The sequence below is a fragment of the Zootoca vivipara genome, chromosome Z1, assembly GCF_965207765.1.
Source record: "Zootoca vivipara chromosome Z1, rZooViv2.hap1.1, whole genome shotgun sequence".
NCBI classification, from domain to species: Eukaryota; Metazoa; Chordata; class Lepidosauria; order Squamata; family Lacertidae; genus Zootoca; species Zootoca vivipara.
Window position 1 is genome coordinate 69407163 of NC_142583.1, and position 20085 is coordinate 69427247.

At 46.7% G+C, this 20085-nt stretch overlaps 1 protein-coding gene and 1 long non-coding RNA gene across 5 annotated transcripts; one reads left to right on the forward strand and one right to left on the reverse strand.

The window, feature by feature from the left end:
* Positions 1-99: 99 nt before the first annotated feature.
* Positions 100-2946, forward strand: LOC118079067 (uncharacterized). Its single transcript, XR_004691803.3, has 2 exons — positions 100-235; positions 1012-2946. It is a non-coding gene; the product is annotated as an uncharacterized LOC118079067 (long non-coding RNA).
* A 1245-nt stretch (positions 2947-4191) lies between these two features.
* On the reverse strand, positions 4192-19752 carry MAVS (mitochondrial antiviral signaling protein). Of its 4 annotated transcripts, none has more exons than XM_035103099.3 (7): positions 19305-19752; positions 17669-17798; positions 14604-14778; positions 13260-13504; positions 11114-11651; positions 7895-8205; positions 4192-7213 (listed from the first exon to the last, which is right to left on the reverse strand). In XM_035103099.3, the coding sequence occupies exons 2-7, from the start codon at positions 17783-17785 to the stop codon at positions 6536-6538; spliced, it is 2064 nt and encodes a 687-aa protein (XP_034958990.2). In that variant the 5' UTR covers positions 17786-17798; positions 19305-19752; the 3' UTR covers positions 4192-6535. The 4 variants fall into 4 exon arrangements, with proteins under 4 accessions (XP_034958990.2, XP_088517278.1, XP_034958991.2 ...); XM_088661152.1 differs by lacking the exon at positions 19305-19752 and adding an exon at positions 19075-19094; XM_035103100.3 differs by lacking the exon at positions 19305-19752 and adding an exon at positions 18819-18956.
* Between the last annotated feature and the right edge of the window lie 333 nt (positions 19753-20085).

Below are 20085 nucleotides of genomic sequence, written 5' to 3' on the forward strand. Positions count from 1 at the left end.
TGCGAAACCGGGAGGCGGGGAGAAGCAACCGCTTTCCAATCAGAGCTTTCCTTGCGCGGAGCGACGGACGAAGCTGTCCAATGCGGCTTTGCGAACGGTTTAAAGGGGTGGACGCTAAAAAGAGAGAACCAAATCCCTCCAATGAATGGCAAGGGACAACGAATCCTGCCAATGAAACGCCGCCGATTTAAGGAGCCAACCCTCCTCCCTCCTCCCCACACGCACACAAATACAGGTACAACGGGCCTCAAGAGGCGGGACGTGTAACGGAATCGTCGTAGCCAACCGGCTCCTCCGGAAGGGAGAGCGACGGGCCTATCCTCCACTGAGAAAGAAGGGTTGTCGACAAAAGGGCGGAGCTAGCGGACGAATGGCACGTCGGGTAGCCATGACTACCCAGCAGGGAGAGATTGGGTGCGGGGGAGGCGAGGGGGGCAGAGAAAGAGATGTTCATATTTCAAGTGAGGAAATTGACGAAAAGGAAAATAAACATCAAAGAGTGTGGGGGGGAAAAGCACTTGACAACGTTATCCCAGTAAAACATGCAGCAACGCTAGGTAGCGCATTCAGACGTGCACATGAGGTGGTGGTTTCACGTGTATTATGGTTTATATCGCACTTTTCATCATCAATGAGCTCAAGGGCGGCATGCAGCATTGCCCCCTTCCCACTTCATCCTCACACCAGCCCTGTGAGGTAGGCTATCTTGCCACCTCAGTACCTAATGAAACAGTTCCCGCTACCCATATGTACCTGGAGGGGACCTGCCCTAATGTCAAGAGGTAGGGAGTTCCAAAGGGCAGGTGCAACTACACTGGGAGTGCATTATGTAGCACTTGTAAAAGCACACACTATGCAGATCAAAGAAGCTGAATGGGCACTTGTGGGGCAGCTTCCTGTGTTCCATCCCAGACCTTTGAGCAAAATTTAAAAGGAGTGATCATCCATAGAAATGATCCCATTCCCTTATAGGAATGTTGTTGCTTATTCAAATCCTCTTTCCTTATTTAGGGAGAGAGAGAAAAAAAGTGAAGGCTGACTGCTTTCCTTAACCAGGCCTGCAACTTGCTTCTTCCCACGTGTGTTGAAAACGAAAGAAGGGCCTTGTGGCATTTGCCTCTTCGGGGGGTTGGTACAAATATTTTGCAAAAAACCATTTCCCCAACCATTTCCGGTCTGCTAGCATCTGGATAAATCGCTCCGAAGGACTTGAAGAATTGTGCAAAGGAGGGGAAAAATAAATTGTGGGTGTGCCTTGCAGAATTGTGTAATATAGCTTTTAGAACTATGAATTTACAAAACTATTGAAAAATAAGAGAAGGTGGAAGAGATACCTTGTGTAAATTTGCAACATCAAGCTGAAAATATTGATATGATTATCACATTTATTTTTCTAATTACTAGCTCTGTTCCTGTGCTCTGAGTAGTAGTCCAACCCACAGACATCTAGGACCTAAATCTTTAACCACCGCTAGTCTTCATTACAGGAAAACCATTAGCGGCTTAAATTTCTGTATGTTGGCCTGCACCATTATACACATATGTCTGCATTATTCAGCTTATATTGGTCCAGAAGATTCATTTATTTCATTGGTTTCCTTTGGCACGCTTCGGCAGCACATATACTAAAATTGGAACAATACAGAGATTAGGTTTCCTTTACCACACAGCCATTTTTTATTGCCTGACTATGCATGTTTGCTCAGAAGGAAATCCCACAGTGTTTCAGCAAGGCTTTTTCACTGCTGTGCCCCTAATGATGCAATCCTACACGTGCTTAGATGGCAGTACATTCTATTGATTCATACTGGGTATTATTATATTATATTATAAATTAATATAAATTATTATTATTATATTGGGAAATAGGATAAAATAGATTTGAAAAGAGCTTTCCTAAGTTAGAGCTGCCATATGCCCGAGTTTTCCTGGACACATCCGTGAATCGGGCTACAAAATGGCACCCGGGTGGATTTTTGCTGAATGGGCAAAATATCCGGGGAAACCAGGGTGTATGGCAAGTAGGGTGATTATTTTCTGTTTAAAAAAAATGCTTTAAAAATTAAAAATCCAAGAAAAGCCCCCCAAAATGTGTTTTTTGGGGGGCGGAGTTTCCAGATTTTCACTTTGGGGAATATGGCAACTCTATGTACTAAATATCTTTTCTTGAATTAAGAGAGAGCAAGCAGACATTCTGAAATATAGTCTTGAAAATGCATGTTGCTGCCTCACTGACAGATTTTAACTCCCCCACCCCTCCCATATTTCATGAATGTCCCTGCATGGATGTGCCCGTTAAGCTACTGACCCACTTACATAGATTATTGGGAATCACCACAACATTAGCTGAAACCTTCTGACTTGCTGCTTTTTCTCCCCGCCCCCTTGGCAATGCCATTCAGTTTCCAAGAGTGCTGGTCTATCAGAGTCAGTATTTGTCTTGGAAGCCCGTTAACTGGGTCATCGTCTGGTTGTGCCGCTGATAAAATTACAAAAGTGGGTCACCCAATAAATAATACTAATAATAAATGCAGGAGCAGGCGTCTAAGAAACTGCAGGTTCAACTCACAAAACACACCCTGAGCTGTAACTAAACAACCAATAAACAACAACAACCCCTGCAGCCTGCTGAAATGTAACGTTCGGCTTTGCATTAGAATTCCAAACCATCTTGCAGAGATGCAACTGCCCAGTGTGAAACAGGAACCCCAGAAAAAAAGGAAATAGTATCTAGTCTCTGCTTGATGATTTTCATCATTCTCCAACTTCCTACTCAAGACATGTAGAATGTTGCTTTAAAATGAATTGTTTATTGCTGATTTTTACTTTGTTTTGAATGATTGTTTTTCACTGGTAATGTTTTATTATCTTTGTAAACCGGTTTGAGGTTTTTGTTTTACAATCAAGGAGTATATAAATTTTATGCAATAAATAAATTCACAGCTAGCATCATCGCCCCAGTTCTGGAAAAGAGTGTCCTGGAGTCTGCCACATTCCTTCTCAATTACACCGCTGGTCCTTAAAAGTTCTACAGAGAATGCACTGCCTGGTAAAATCTCAGATATATATTGAAATAAAAGACGGCTGAATAAATTTGAGGGCAGGACTTCAGTGCCCTACAGAGTTCCTTGTGTCTCACTAAAGGACTTAAAAATGGAAAGCGTAATGCTGGTGGTCAACAAAGAGGTTTAAAGACTCAAGTCAAGGCAAATCTTAAAAATAAAAGTAGTATAAACACTGACTGGGAAACACTGGTCTGTGAGCTCTCCAATTGGAGAACAGCCTTTACCAAAGGTGTCATGGGCTTTGAAGACTCTCGAACTCAGGATGCGAGGGAGAAATGTGCTAAGAGGAAGGCACGCTTGGCAAACCCTCACCATGATCAACTCCCACCCGGAAACCTATGTCCCCACTGTGGAAGGACGTGTGGATCCAGAAATGGCCTCCACAGTCACTTATGGACTCATTGTTAAAACCGTGTTTATAGAAGACAATTTCACTCTGCTGAGTGATCGCCAAAGAAGAAAAGCAAAAGCAGAATTGATGTTAACCTGTTACACCTTTATTGTATAGTCTGAGCCTTTTTGTGCACTGCTTAGAGAACGGTGTTAAATGGTATATCATTTGTTGAAATAAATGAACGAACGCTTGTGGGAACAGCAAGCGTGGATTCAGGACTTGGTTCTTTTACTGATCAGATTCCCAAACTGAGCATCTGTTCAAAGGCATCCTTTTTCTCAGCTCTTGCCGTAGGATCTGGCCAGCTGGCTGAGCCACCATTTTGTAACCAGCTCTGGCTAATGGACTTTAGGGATCTAGTTTTTTAAAAAAAAAAAAAAAATCTCACAAGATCTCACAAGGATGAAGTTGTCGCAGGAACAATACGAATAGGCCTGACCCGGTATGAGGCAGCTATTTTACTAGGTCTTAGCCACTACGGAACATTAATTGCATTTTTAAGAAGGCATCTGGTGCAGCCCAAACCATCAGAAGGACAGATCCATTGATATCACCTGGAAAGACTTTCCATAGAATGCTACCTGCAAAAAGAGTTAGGATGGAATTGCTCATGTGACTCCCGCTTACAAGCCTTTTCCTGGGAAAAGCAGAAATCCAACCGGACGAAAAGTTCAGAGAAGAGCACTTCTTTGCAACTGCTACCTTGGGAAGAATTCCAAAAGCATGCAGAGAGAGGGAGACACGCTTATATTTATTTTATTAACCAAAAGTCTTAGTAGAACAAAAGACCCCTAAGCAATTTAGCAAGGCAGTCTAAAATATTCATTGAAAACACCAACGGAAACATTAAAAAGAAACAACATAAAAAACAAATACAAAATAAAATCAGTAATTAAAAAAACCCACACAAATTACACCTGCTAAAATGTCAAGCCTGGGTAGGCGTCCCAGAACAAATAGGCTTTTAGCGGGCATTAAAAGCAGTACGGTGAAGGCACTCGCCCAATATCAATGGGCGGGGAGTTCTGAAGGCTAGGCTCGGCTCGGCCACACTGAACATAGCTGCCAAGTTTTCGCTTTTCTCGCGAGGAAGCCTATTCAGCATAAGGGAAAATCCCTGTAAAAAAGGGATACCTTGGCAGCTATGCACACTGAAGGACCGATTTCTTGCCTGCAAGAAACTAATCTTATGTAGTAGCACTTATAGAAGTGGCAGTTCTGCACATCTAAGCAGTCAAGCGGGCACATATTCTGCTGCACGCTAGAATCGAGGCCCTGAACGACAGGGCCACGCCGGCGTCCTGTATTTCATTTTGGTATTGTGATAGGTATTTTGTGTTTTCCATTTTGTACTTCTATGCTGTAAACCGCCCTGTCCTCTTTGGATGAAGGGCAATAAGTTTAACTGCTAGGTTGGCAGGAGCTGGGACCGAGCAACAGGAGCTCACCCCGTTGTAGGGATTCGAACCGCTGACCTTCTGATCAGCAAGCCCTAGGCTCTGTGGTTGAGACCACAGCGCCACCCGCATCCCTGTTAGCTTACTTTGCCCAATATGTGTCCACTGCTCCACTTTGATCTGTGGAATGGGCACTTTTATAAGTGCCACAGGTTCGTTCCACACTTTGGGTCTTTTAGTATGGCAGCACCTGCCTTCTGTACCTCCCTGCCTATTAATGCCAGGCAGGTGCCTTCATTGTACACACACACAAATTGTATTTATTGTTACTATTATTGAATGCTTTATACCATTTTATACAAACCGCTTTAGAGTAGGGCTGGGCGGTATCTGGTTTTCAACATCGCGATATATCACCAGCTAAACATTACGATAGACCGATACATCACAATGTGTGAAAAGGATGGAGCTATGTAGAGGCATTGGCTGGCTTCACAGTCTCTCCCACATTGTGATTTTGGGATAGCACACGTACAGAGAGACGTCATGATTCGCAAAATATTGCCAGGTCAAAAATTAAGAAACCGATACAGTGGAACCTCGGCTCCCGAACGCCTTGGGAGCCAAATGTTCTGACTCCCGAATGAAACCCAGAAGTAATTTTTCCGGTTTTTGGACATTCTTTGGAAGCCAAACGCCCGGCGCGGCTTCCATGGCTTCTGATTGGCTGCAGGAAGCTGCTGCAGCCAATCAGACGCCATGCCTTGGCTCTCAAACTGTTTTGGGAATCAAAGACTCCCAGAACGGATTAAGTTCAGGAACCAAGGTTCCATTGTAGTGTGATATGGACTTGAAACCAGGTTTGGACTATATTATGGATGCATTGCCCAGTCCTACTTCAGAGGATTTTAAAATCAAGCGGTACATTAATATTGCAACATAAAAAATGCATTACGCCTGCCTGCTTCTCCTCACCGATTTTGCTTGCTGCTCTGCGGAGCCAGAGCACGGCCACCCTGACTAGTGGCCATCGATGGCCCTCTCCTCCTTCATGAATTTGCCTACTACTCTTGTAAAGCCACCCATATCAGGGGCCACCCCTGGGAGTGGGTTACATGTGCTGCATCAAGAGAAGCCCCGTTCTCTTAAGAGGTATGCAAAGGAAGCGTGCAGGAAGGCAACTGGTGAACGGCGAATAGCTTCCTCCCGCGGAGGAAGTGGATTAAAACAGAAGCAAAGCTCTGCGTGTGAGTGTGTTTGCATAGAATGCAAGGGGAGGGGCTACCTGTCGGGGGCAGAACCATCACCAAAATTGGGACACACGTGTTGCTCTGTCTCTTGCTTTTATACAGTAGGTAACAAAGCCGCTAGCAAGGCAGAGATATCTATTCGCACACGGACCTTCACTCATCGATTACCCATCCAAAGGCATTGTTATTCTAGTTCAAGGACACATTCCAGACATGAAAGAGCATTCAATGAGGATGCAGAAGAGGGTTGACAGTCCTTATGGGTCACATAAAGAGGTCCTGGGGGTCATATTTGGCCTAGGAGTCAACTTTTGATATAGAGGCACTGGGTGAGGAGGGATGGCGATCTCAACGCTTGCCCAGGAAGGAATTGATCTATTTAGCTGGACAGAAACTCTCCTTTCTTTTCTTGCTTCCCTCCCCAGATTCCTATTTCTTCTTGTAAAGTGCAAAAGCCACGACCGCCACCGCCACGGCACACCCTGCGAGGAGCCACGTATAACTGCGTGAAGTCCACGGTCCATCGCCTCTCTCGCTGGGGAGGGAATCCCTCGCACTTTTAAAGCGGGGCCTGGCACTTTTGACTGGCTGCCGCCTGTCCTCTGAAATGGGCAAGGCACCCGGAGATTGTTCGCCAGGGCTGCCAAGCAAACCAGGGGCTCCTTCAAGATCCACACTAGGGCTCTGCTCCATTTTGAAGGTGAAGGTTCGGATGGAACCATCGCCGCCCTGGTGGTTGCCGCGTGAAAGCTGACGGGAAGCGTTGGGGGCTCCATCCCTGCCCGGAACAGCGACATCGGCTGGACCAGAGCGTCTCTCTTCGGATGAGCTGGGATTGCTGATCATCAAAGAGTCGCTGCCCAGAGAAAAATTACTGACACGAAGCCTGTCTGACCTCCCTGAATACGCAGGATTTGTCTCTTTTTCACTCAGCTGCCGATCGTGTGATCCCACTGTGTTTACATCACGCAAAACACCCGGTTTGCAGGGTTCGTCGTCGTCATGATTGGTAGAGAAGACACCGTAATCTCTAGAATGGCGAAAGACTTTGTTCGTACTCAGCCTTGAATCCGCGGCATTTCCACTCACAGCAGAGGGCTGGATCATCTGCAGGAGACAAGAAAATAGATAAGAAAAACACACTTCTTTGCCTGCCTGCCTTCCTGTCCCCCGTCCCCCACTGGTAATTCCCCCTTCAGTACTTATCCCACGAGAGTTTTGGGATTCGATAATTCCTGCATTGCAGGGGTTTGGACTAGAGGACCTCCCGGGTCCCTTGCAACTCTATGATTCCATGCATTCAGATGCAGAGCACGTGGCTGGGACTGTCCAATCAGATTAACAACAACAACAACAACAACAACAACAACGTGCAACCCCTGGCTTCTTAAGTGGAAGCATCTCAGAAACCAGGACCTCTAGAGCAGGGGGAGGCAAAGGGATGCCCTCCAGATATTTTTTGAAGCTGCCACTAGTGCAGAACGCAGAGGCCAGACAGCTTGCAGGAGCAGATTACTGGCAACATGTTAGGAGAGGTGGGGCGCTTCTGGTGACTTCCCGCGCCTGAGCCTTCTGGGAGGGGATCGGGTGCCAAGTGATGGAGACGGGTTGTTGCTCTGAAAACCAACAACCTTGGAGAGCTGCTGCCGGCCAGGGTGGGCTGGGTGCTCAAATGGGAGCGATGGGCTCCTCGTTTCCCAATTTCCCCAGCCTTTCCCTTTTTCGTTCCCCGTGACTGCAACAACACGGCCGCAAGCTCCGCACCCCCAGAAGCGTGGACCAGCTTACCTGCTCTGGCGCCACCTGGTAGGCGGCTGTGTCAGTCAAACCTCCACCCTGAATGGGAGTTTTAAAGGCGTCGCTTGGAGCAGCCGAAAGCCGGGGAGGCGAGTTAGGTGGGATCACGGCGGTGGAGGAGGAACCGTCAAAGTCGGAAGGCGGAGGTCGGCTCTGCCCTAAAGGTGGAGTGCTGGGCATGGAGTGAGTCTGTCCTCTGTCTGAAGGGCTAATGAGGAGCTGGGAGCTGCCAGAAGGAGGGCTGTCAAGAAAATCTGCATTTGAGAAGACTGGCGCAGCAACCTTCACAGGAATGCGGGGACCTGCATGGGAAGAACGCATGCAATTACTGATTGGCACATGGGATGCTGCCCATCAGTGTGGATAAAAATCAATGATTTAAAAATAATAATTTTAAAAAATCAGATTTATTTTTTTATTTATTTAAATCGATTTTTTGGATTTAAATTGGATTTTTAAAATAAAATGCTTTGGGAGAAAAAAATCTTTCTAAAGATAGTTTTCTATTTAAGTTACATTATAGTCCAAAGGCTATTCATCAGGAAATAAGGATTTGTTTAAAGTGTTTCATGTGTGCTAAAACTCAAGTCTGTTTTTTTTTATAAAAAAAAACAGCAACACCCGTTTAACCACGTCAGTTAACAAACATGGATACATATGCTATAATGCTATTGTTTTAAATAAATTGTTTAAATTGTTCTTAAGGAAATGATTATATTTCTCCTTCCAATAAAGTACAGCAGAAAAAGTCTCACGCACTAATACCCCACCCAGTTATATTTTATCTGGAATGGATTTTAGGAACCAAAAGACTTCTTCTGTGCAGCCTGAGCCAGGAACAGTGAATGACTAGTTATAACTAATTGTTGTTTATTGTCTTTGCTTACCCCACCATTGCTCTGCTCACAGTTCTGAAGAATATTCTCATGTTATGAATGATCTGTGTCATCATTGAGAAAAAGAGGCAAGAATAAGCCGATACAGTGGTACCTTGGTTCTCAAACTTAATCCATTCCAGAAGCCTGTTCCAAAATCAAAGCCTTCCAAAACCAAGGCATAGAAAATAATGCAGAATGGATCAATCCGTTCCAGACTTTAAAAAACAACCCCTAAAACAAGCAATTTAACATGAATTTCGCTATCTAACAAGACCATTGATCCATAAAATGAAAGCCATGAACAATGTACAGCAGTCACACTATCAATCAATCAATCAGTAGGTGAACTGGGTTCCACACAGTCACACACACAAAAAGAAAAGCCACAAAATAAATAGCAAAATAGACAGACCTCAGTGTAACACTCAAAACCTAAGTGTGGCGCTCAAATCGGAAGCGTAACACTCAAAACGGAGCACATTTGGCTTCCAAAACAAGTTTGCAAACCGGAACACTTACTTCCAGGTTTGCAGCATTCGGGTTCCAAGTTGTTCGACTACTAAACCGTTCGAGAACCAAGGTACCACTGTATATCTGGATCAAGTGTCTTTTCTTCTTCAAGCTCTGAAAGCTCTTAACCTGGCTCAAGGTTGTCTTCTGAACTAGTCAGACGTTTAACTGTGAATCAATCAGTCAGTCAACTGTTTGGAAAAAAAAAATACAACTTTCGAGCCGCCTTGTCCCCAAATAACAACTAGACATTCCGTTAGGCAACGGCAACCTTGGTTTAAGGAGACATTTGGCACCGGGCTTATGTATCCGAGTTTCCAATGCTGGCGTTAGGAGGCTTCTATTCCCCTCGCAGAGCTACAGTTCCCAGAGCAGCTTTATCAACCAATGCTTCTTCCCAGAAAAGTCCAATATAGCCACTTGCTCTGCCTATCGCAGTGCTGCCTCCACGTGACTGGCAGTGGCTCTTCCAGGAGGTTCAGGCAGGAATGCAAAGGGTCTGCAGGATGCAAAGGGTTAAAATTGGGACCTTCTGCATGCCAAGCAGGCATCCGTTCCTTTCCCAGGGTTCCCTAGCTAAGCAGCTCTGCAATGGTTGGCACCAGCCAGTTAGCCCAGAAGACGGTTGTGAGTCTCTGGGCTAAAGACATTGGTTATAATAGACCAGGCATCCCCAAACTTCAGCCCTCCAGATGTTTTGGACTACAATTCCCATTATCCCTGACCACTGGTCCTGTTAGGTAGGGATCATGGGAGTTGTAGGCCAAAACATCTGGAGGGCCGCAGTTTGGGGATGCCTGTAATAGACAGTTAGAACAGGCATAGGCAAACACAGCCCTCCAGATGTTTTGGGAGTACAACTCCCATCATCCCTAGCTAACAGGACCAGTGGTCAGGAATGATGGGAACTGTAGTCCCAAAACATCTGGAGGGCCGAGTTTGCCTATGCCTGAGTTAGAAGAATGCGAGAGGTTATGGAAGGAAGGTATTAACTTTACTGCATGCAGTATGCTTAAAGAAAATGTTATGAAAATGATGTATAGGTAGTATTTAACACCAGTTAAATTGGCTAAAATGTATAGAACAAAAGATGATTGTTGGAAATGAAAGGAAAAGGAGGGTACTTTTTACCACATGTGGTGGACATGTAAAGAGGCAAAAGCTTTCTGGAAAATGATAAATAATGAGTTAAAGAAAATGTTTAAAAACACTTTTGTTAAAAAGCAGAAGCTTTCCTATTGTGTATTGTGGGTAAAAAGATACCGAGACAAGATAAAAAATTGTTCTTATATGCAACAACTGCAGCAAGAATTTTATTAGCCCAGAAATGGAAACAGAATGAAGTACCAACAAAATAAGAAAAAAATGGTGGACTTTGCAGAACTGGCGAAACTGACGGGAAGAATCCGGAGCCAGCGAGATCCAGTATTCCAAAAGGACTGGAACAAATTTATATTATACGGTAATCGAAAGACAACTATAAGGAATTAACATCATTAGCAGGGTTATCTGAAGATTTGTAAGATGAACTAGTTAACTATTCAGGTTGAGTAATTTCTTAAGTAGTAATATAACGAGAATAGGAAAAGAAGTGAAATGCAAAAAAGTAAAATTTAATTTTGTAAACAATTAGGTGGGAGGGAGGGAAGTCGTTTAGGCTCTGTTGAGCCAAGAGAGTTAATAAGAAGATACAAAGTTATGTATTGTGATTATATGTGAAATCAATAAAAATCTCTTAAAAAAAAAAGAGGGTTGTGAGTCTGGATCACAGCAATTTATGCAATTTTTGCCGCGTGGGACTGAAACCGTACCACGTCCTTACCTCTTCCCTGGCCGTTTCCAGGAAGGCGATCTGTTGGGCTCGCTCCAAACCCCACTGGGGCAGAGGAGGCAATGTTGCGGCCTACGTCCTCTGGACCGTCCAGCACATCCTCGTTCTGATAGCCCCGCAAGGCCTGGATCTTCTGCTCCCTCAGAGATGCTTTGCCTTGACCCCCCGAAGCCAGTGGGGAGCTGCTGTCAGGAGAGGAGTAGTAATCTTCCACTGGCTGGTTCCCAGGCATTCCGGCATCAGGAGGCGTAGCCAGCCCTGGGAAAACAGCACTGTCTACGGGGCGAGCCCTGTTCCCAAAATAGCCATTCTTCACGCAAACGGGACGGGACTGGCGGCTGTCCCAGTTCTGCACCGAAGGACCCGCGTCGGGCCTTGAGGACGCTGGTGTGTTGCTTGGCAAAACCTCCTCAGGCGCCTCTCCAAGGCGGCCTCGACTCGGAGTGGCTCGGGCATCCTCAGCGGGAGCAGCTACGACATTGCTCTGGGGAGGCGTGGAAGGGCCTCCATTTCTGGCACTGCCTCTGGCCTGAAAAAAACAAATCATAGAATCATGGAATTGTATAGTTAGAAGGGACCCCCAAGGGTCTTCTAGCCTGGCCCCTCAGAATGCAGGGATCTCAGGTAAAGCATCCATGACAGATGGCCATCCAACCTCTGCTTCGAACCCTCCAAGGAAGTAGAGTCCACCTCCTTCCATCTCATGGTCAAACAGCTCTTACTGTCAGAAAGGTATTCGGAATCTCCTTCCTTGTAACTTGAAGCCATTGGTCCAGGTCCTACCTTCCAGGGCAGAAGAAAACAAGCTTGCTCCATGTGACAGCCCTTGAGATATTTGAAGATGGCTATCGCCTCTCCTCTCAGTCTCCTCTTTTCCAGGCTAAACACAACCAGCTCCTTCAACCATTCCTCATAAGGTTTGGTCGCCCTTCTATGCACACCTTGCAGCTTGATAGCACCCTTCTTAAATTGCGCTGCCCAGAATTGGGCACAGGTCCTGAATGGGATAACTGCGCCCTTGAAGGACCAGGTGCGCAGCCTGAGAGTCATTTTGGACTCACAGCTGTCCATGGAGGCACAGGTTAATTCTGTGTCCTGGGCGGCTGTCTACCAGGTCCATCTGGTACACAGGCTGAGACCCTACCTGCCCGCAGACTGTCTCACCAGAGTGGTGCATGCTCCAGTTATCTCCCGCTTGGACTACTGCAATGCGCTCTACGTGGGGCTACCTTTGAAGGTGACCCGGAAACTGCAATTAATCCAGAATGCGGCAGCTAGACTGGTGACTGGGAGCGGCCGCCGAGACCACATAACACCGGTCCTAAGAGACCTACATTGGCTCCCAGTACGTTTCCGAGCAAAATTCAAAGTGTTGGTGCTGACCTTTAAAGCCCTAAACGGCCTCGGTCCTATAGACCTGAAGGAGCGTCTCCACCCCCATTGTTCAGCCCGGACACTGAGATCCAGCACTGAGGGCCTTCTGGGGGTTCCCTCACTGCGAGAAGCAAAGCTACAGGGAACCAGGCAGAGGGCCTTCTCGGTAGTGGCGCCCGCCCTGTGGAACGCCCTTCCATCGGAGGTCAAGGAGATAAACAACTACCTGACATTTAGAAAACACCTAAAGGCAGCCCTGTTTAGGGAAGTTTTTAATCTGTGATATTTGAATGTATTTTGGTATTTGTAGGAAGCCGTCCAGAGTGGCGGGGGAAACCCAGCCAGATGGGCGGGGTATAAATAATAAATAATAATAAATTGTTGTTTATTATTATTTATTATTTATACCCCGCCCATCTGGCTGGGTTTCCCCCGCAATAAATAATAATAATAAAAGTATTCCAGGTGTGGTCTGGCCAAGGCCTTCCCTTGATTTGGACACTATTTGGACAAATCATGTTAGACAACTGTGGGGGTGAGGCAACAGCAGGAGCTGAGGAGCTGTGGACGGCTTTCCCCAGGTGCACCCGTAGAATTCTTCATCAGCGCAGTGGAAGAATATAGAATTGCTTCATTAACCCATCTTTTTTCCTAATAGATATATATGAAAATGACAAACGCTGGACTAGATGACCCTTGGTGTCCCTTCCAACTTTATGATTCTATGAAAGGCATGGGAAGAGAAACCAGTCTTAGGCTTTACCTCAGGGCTCCGAGGGAGATGTTCAGTTTCTTGAACAGGAGTGCTGTAATCAGGCACGTCTTCAGAGGCTGCGTTTGTGGCAAAGTAGGATGGGTCTGAGATGCCTGTGGGCAACGGAGGCTGGACTCCACTATAGACTGGCAGGGGCATGTCAGAAGAGGGTGGGCTGGGATTCACAGCTGGCACCTGGGGGCTATTCACCACAGCTGGTGAGGCAGCAACTCCCGGCGCATTCCTTCGAGGAGCTGGAGGAGGACACAACCAGCAGCACAGAGGTTACTTTCTTTTTCCATTATTTCCAAATATTGATTACAGTGGTACCTCGGTTTACAAACACAATTGGTTCTGGAAGTCTGTAATTAAACTGAAGCGTACTTAACCTGAAGCGAACTTTCCCATTGAAAGTAATGGAAAGTGGATTACAGTGGTGCTTCAATTTACAAATTTAATCCGTTCCGAAGGCACCTTCGTAAGTCGAAAAATTCGTAAATGGAAAAACGCCATTGGAAACGCGATTTCCCATAGGAATGCATTGGAAACGGAAAAAATCGTAAGTCGAAGCAACCCTATCTAAAAATTCATAAGTCGAAAAATCCCTATCTAAAACCGCTGCGTTTCCCCCCCGGATGTCGAGACATTCGTAAGCGCGCGACCATTACCCCCATTCGTAAGTCGAAAAATTCGGTTGTCGAGTCGTTCATAAGTTGAGGTACCACTGTAATCCGTTCCAGACAGGTCCGCGGAGTACTTAAACTGAAAATACTCAATCCGAGGCATACTTAAACAGAGATATGACTGTACAGTACTGAATTTTAATAACAAACAGGATTTAAAAATAAAAGAAAGAAAGAAAGAAAGAAAGAAAGAAAGAAAGAAAGAAAGAAAGAGAAAAGTTGTCAGAGTTGCCAATAAGGAATTATAGCAGGCATAGGCAACCTTGGCTCTCCAGATGTTTTGGAACTACAACTCCCATGACCCTTAGCTAACAGGGCCAGTGGTCAGGGATCATGGGAGTTGTAGTTCCAAAACATCTGGAGAGACAAGGTTGCCTATGCCTGAATTATAGGGTACAGCTATGTGATTTACAGAGTCAATAATAAAAAATCCAAGAGGAAAAGGGAGTGCGATCTATTATTACACAGGGTTCTATGGTCTAAATCAAAACAACTGCAAATCTTTTGCCCCCGGAAAAGAAGAGCACCGGTTTACACATTCATTCATTCATTCATTCATTCATTCATTTATGAGTATTATATACTGCCCTTTTGCAAAGCTGACGATCTCCATTGCTCTTAAGAAGCAAAAAAAGATACGTTAAATGCAAAAGGAGGAAAGGTAACTTACGGAGCCGCCAACGGTCGTAAACTTCTTCGATTTCCCTCGCCAGATCCCTTTGGTTCTCTTCCTCGAGAGCCTTGATGAGGATCGGTACCCAGCCCCTCCTCGTCTGGAGACGCTGAAACAGCTCCCACACAGTCAGGTCGTTCCCTTCCCTGTCGTAATTCCTTTTAATTTCTTGCTGCGGAAATGGGGAACATGAAAATGCAAAGCTCAGGAACAAGGGAGAGGGAGAGGGGAGAGGGGAGAGGGGAGAGGGGAGAGGGGAGAGGGGAGAGGGGAGAGGGGAGAGGAGAGAGAGAGAGAGAGAGAGAGAGAGAGAGAGAGAGAGAGAGAGAGAGAGAGAACAGCATCACCCAAGTCCCGGACAAGTTTAAAATTGGGATTCCCACGGCATATTCCGCGCATGCCAGAAAGTCCCCAGCTTGGTCTCCAGTCAGCATCTCCTGACCAGAGCTCTCAACATGGAGTTGAATGGATGCATGTGTGAAGTGCCTTTCTGGATCCAGCCAAAGGCCCGTACAGCGCAGTATCCTGTTCTCACAGTGGCCAACCAGATGCCTTTGGAAAGCCCAAACGTCTGACCCAAGGGTGACAGCAACTGGTATCCAGAGGCAAATTGCCTCCGACATAGTCGCTATCGCTAGCTTCCTCCTCCATGAATCTGTCGAAGCCTCTTTGAAAACCGTCCAAGTTGTGAGCGTCGCTACATCTCAGAAAGCCACAGGAATGGTTTCGACATGCCTGTCCCGCAGCAAGAAAAACCCTCCCACAATTAACGATTAAATAGCTAGAAGTAATAATGAGAACCACGGGTTTGCAACGTAATTTGGGTGCCTGCAAAAGCACAGACACACCTGCTACCTTGCAATACCCAGAACAACTTTGCAACGGCTTCAAAACAAGTCTGTACTGCTGAAGGGGAAGCGTGAGCTGAACAGAATGTAAAGGTAATGTATCAATACATCACGCAGGACTGGTTTGAGGGCTAGAGCGCGATGGCGCCTTCACGCAGTGGCATATTGCAGGTGGAGGCTGTGGAGACAGAGCATTGCCGTCCTGGGTTTCAGCCATCGATAGCCCTCTCCTCTATGGATTTCTCTTTTGAAGTCACGGACCCAGGTGGCGCTGTGGGTTAAACCACTGAGCCTAGGGCTTGCCGATCAGAAGGTCGGTGGTTCGAATCCCTGTGACGGGGTGAGCTCCCGTTGCTTGGTCCCAGCTCCTGCCAACCTAGCAGTTCGAAAGCACGTCAAAATGCAAGTAGATAAATAGGAACCGCTACAGCGGGAAGGTAAACGGCGTTTCCATGTGCTGCTCTGGTTTGCCAGAAGCGGCTTTGTCATGCTGGCCACATGACCTGGAAGCTGTACGCCGGCTCCCTCGGCCAATAATGCGAGATGAGCGCGCAACCCCAGAGTCGGTCACGACTGGACCTAATGGACAGGGGTCCCTTTACCTTTACCTTTAAGTTGGTGACCCTCATTGCCTTCTGTGGGAGCGAGTTCTGCAATTTAACTATGCACTGCATGAAGAAGTCCTTTATCTGTCCTGAATCTTCCAACATTCAGCTTCATTGCATGCATACAAATTCTAGTGTTACAAGACCCCCGCGGAAAATCTCTTCTGTATGTCATGCATGATTTTATAAACTTCTATCAGGACACCTCTTGCTCCCCTTTTCTCCCAAACTTCCTGCACCAAGCTATGGCCCTCCTCCAGTATTAGAAACTCAGCTATGTTAGCTAGGGGCAAAATGGCTTCTTAAACCAGGGTTAAATTCACCTAAGCGGAATTCCTAGTTGCCATTTTCGGGCCAGACAGTTCGAGAGCCATAGTTTGTTTTTGTTTATTTCATAATTTTTATTATGAGTTTATAAAGTTTTTTTTTTCAACATGGCTTTTCGGTTCCTGAAATCCATTCTGAATGTGCAAATTAAAATACATTGGGTGGAATTCTGAAGGATGTGTTATTAAGTGTGTGAAAACAGACCAGATCCCAGGATCCCCAGGCATGCACCTTCAGATGGGGGAGACGGCTGGCACCATCCTGGAGCCTGCGCATCTCCACTCAATTGCAAGTGGCCGATAGCCAGGTGCAAAATGCGTCTGGGAAATTTCGAACAACGCCCTCCCTGACAACCGGGGGGGGGGGAGAGGAGAGCTTCCCCAACTTGTGGCCTACGTGGGATGTATCATTCAGTGAAGCAGTCAAATGCAATGTTTCCTGTTTCCTAGAGTGGACACACAGGGGAACGCTGCTCCAGACAGGGAGGACTTCCTGTCATACATGCTCTGGAGCATCCTTCCCCTGTGTGTGACCAGGTAGATGGGCGTGACCCTAGCAGAGCTTATAAAGGCGCTAGTCACGCAACCATCTCCCTCTCTTTCTCTTTTGTCCCTTTGGCTCTTGCAACTGCTCTTTTGCCATCTTCCTTCTGGCTCATCCCTACAGAGGATGGAAGCCACAAGGTAGAAAGTCTGATGCCTAGCTCAGACTTCTTTTCTCTACACATGTACCTGCAACTACAAGATAAAGGCTGCCTTCAGGACAACACTGTGAACTGAATGTAAGTAAACTTTACCATCACTTTTAAAAGAAGACTGTCGTGTCATATTGTTTTTAAGAGGGACCTAAAGGGGAAATTTGCCAGGAACAATCCAATCTGGACAAGCCAGAGTGGATTGCTCAACTCAAATGATTCTAATGAATCCAGCAACTCGTTTCCAGCAACGTGCAAGGGAATGTACTCTGCTACTAGCTCACTAGCGTAAGTGAGGAAGGATATATTTAATCAATATATCCTCTCCTATTATCCACAACATTCCCACAGCCTAAAGCAGGCACCCCCAAACTGCGGCCCTCCAGATGTTTGGGCCTACAACTCCCATGATCCCTAGCTAACAGGACCAGTGGTCAGGGATGATGGGAATTGTAGTCCAAAACATCTGGAGGGCCAAAGTTTGGGGATGCCTGGCCTAAAGACACTACCCTGGGCATACTCTCAAGGGGCAGCTCCCCAATCCAAACACTGGCACCAACAAGAGCAGGGAAATTGGGGGAAAGTTACCTTGTCTATTTCAGTGAGGCAGTGGAGACGGTCGAGCATCGGAAGGACACGGATGCATCGAAAGTCGCACTGGTGGTCCTTGATGTATTCCTTCACTTTATCCTCAGCAAACCCCATGTTCAGTCAGCACCTAGAACCAGGAGAATCACAGATAGAACTGTAGAGTTGGAAAAGGCCACAAGGGTCATCTAGTCCAACCCCCCCTTTTGTCCAATGTGGGACTCAAATCCAGAACTCGGGGATTTAGAATCTTGTGCTCCACCAACTGAGCTATCTGTGAAAGAAGCAGCTCATATCTAACAAAGGGACTCCGGAATGCAGTGGGAGATGCGCAGGGCTGTCCAAAAGGCAGTGTTAGAAACTCAAGATACATGAGCTAGGTGCCAAATGGCTCCTTAAAGCAAGGTTGCAGTTGCCAAAACAGAATGTCTAGTTGCCATTTTTGGGCAAGACGGATCTCAAGTCTTATTTTTAAAAATGATGGACTGATTGTGATTTGCTTCTCAGTGAAACATCTGGCCAGTTCAAATGACAACCTTGAGCTAAGTTAAGAACTTGGATCTCCACTCCTGTGGCAAGTTCTAGGACCTCTGGAACTTTTCACCACTCCGAGACTGTGTGGAGCAGGGGCACGTAACAGTTTATTTGCAATGCTAGAAAAGAAATCATCTGGAAAGGTCACAAATTCTGCCCTCACCTCCAGGAAGTGGAAGAAAAGAGAAATGCAATTCCCAGCAGTTTGGGGGTTTGATTTTTTTTAAAAAAAAACCACACAGTTAGTTAGACCCATTGTTAAAATCGTGTTTATGGAAGACCATCTTACTCGGCTACGAGTGATCACTGAAGAAGAAGAAGAAGAAGAAGAAGAACAGTGAAAACAGACGGAGAAAATCAGGTTTTTCTCATGCAGCGACTTCAGTTTGAGATATCCAGATGGAGCCTGTGATTGCAACGTCCCGTTGCTGGCATTCTGGTTAGAAAGTCCCAGTTACCGTACTGGGAATAATTGCTTCCTGCACGCGCAATCAGGAACCCCTTTCTGCCCATCTCTCTGCAAACACCCAGACAGCAAGCGATATATACACCTGCTGCATTATGCAAGAGAGGTAAAGGCACACCCCCGTTGCTACCTTCCCTGCGCAGCGCAAACCTGTGAATGTCTACTCAGAAGTAAGTCCATCGAGTTATACGGCACTTGCTCCCAGGCTCGGGTTGCATCCTTAGCCACGCTTTGAGTTGAATGCGGGTGGGTGAGGCGTGAGGTAGAGGGCAGACAGGGCCCTGGGAGGGGTTAACAACCCGCGGTCGCCCGAACAGGCCTCTTATCTATTCCCACGCCCCGTCCCGCTGGAAATTCCCGCTGGAAATCCCCGATGACGAAAAACGCAAACAGCCTCCTTGCATACCCACACTGCAGCGCACTGCCTATCCACAGCGGAAAGCGGCGATGCATGATGGGGCAGGAAACCCCCGCTCCCTTGCCATAGGCCCTGCCCGGCAAAGTGAGCCCGGAAGAGGGAAAAGTGGGAGTTTATATATGGCGGGGCCAAAAAAATAAAAATAAATCCCACAACTCTCCAAGTCGAGGAAAGAGTTACATGCAGAGGAAGGTGGCTCGGCACGCCTCTTTTTTTACCTGGTCTCCACACGCTTCCAGAGGAAGAATCCGGATTCAGAAGAAAGGAAGTGCAAGCGTTGGGAAGTAACCAGCAGCCGACTCAGCAAGAACAGTTGCCTTAGGCCGGCCCTTGGCGGCGCGCGCAGATTCCCGGGGATCGTTCTAAGCCCGCCCCGCGCCTGCCTCCCAATGGTCGCTCGGCTTCCGCTCTGCGCTGCTTGTCAAATCCGTTTGGAATGTGCAGTTGCTGATTTCGGAGCGGAGCGGGGTGGGGGTGGTTAAACAGACAGACAGACACACCACCACGTGGGTGGCGCCTGGGAGCGCGCACTGGCCGGAGGCTGGCTGGAGAGATTCTCCCGACGGAGGGTTTGCCCAAAAGCTGCGGAAACTGCTGCAGGATTGGCTCTGAAATCAGCTTTGCAGCCTGCTCGGTCGGTCTTGTCCTGTTCACGATAGTCATGTCGTGGAATTCTACTCAATATGATCCAGAACAGGACTCTGACGTATAGTTTGCAGAGTAAAAACCTCCACTTGTGAGGCCCCTCCCAATCCCCTACCCCCACGGCCAGAAGAAAATGGAAGAGTGTTATAAACAAACTTGAATGAGGATGGGTATTTAAAATTCTGCAATTCAATTTCTCCTCTAAAGGACATCAGAAAACTTCATCAAAATTTGTCACTTTCAATGTACAGAATGCTCAGCGTGGACAACCTCTCTTGAGACGTCGTGACCCTTAATTCACTTTTAATTCTTTTGAGTCTTGACAAACTCCTCTCTCCTGAGCAGTTAGGGACC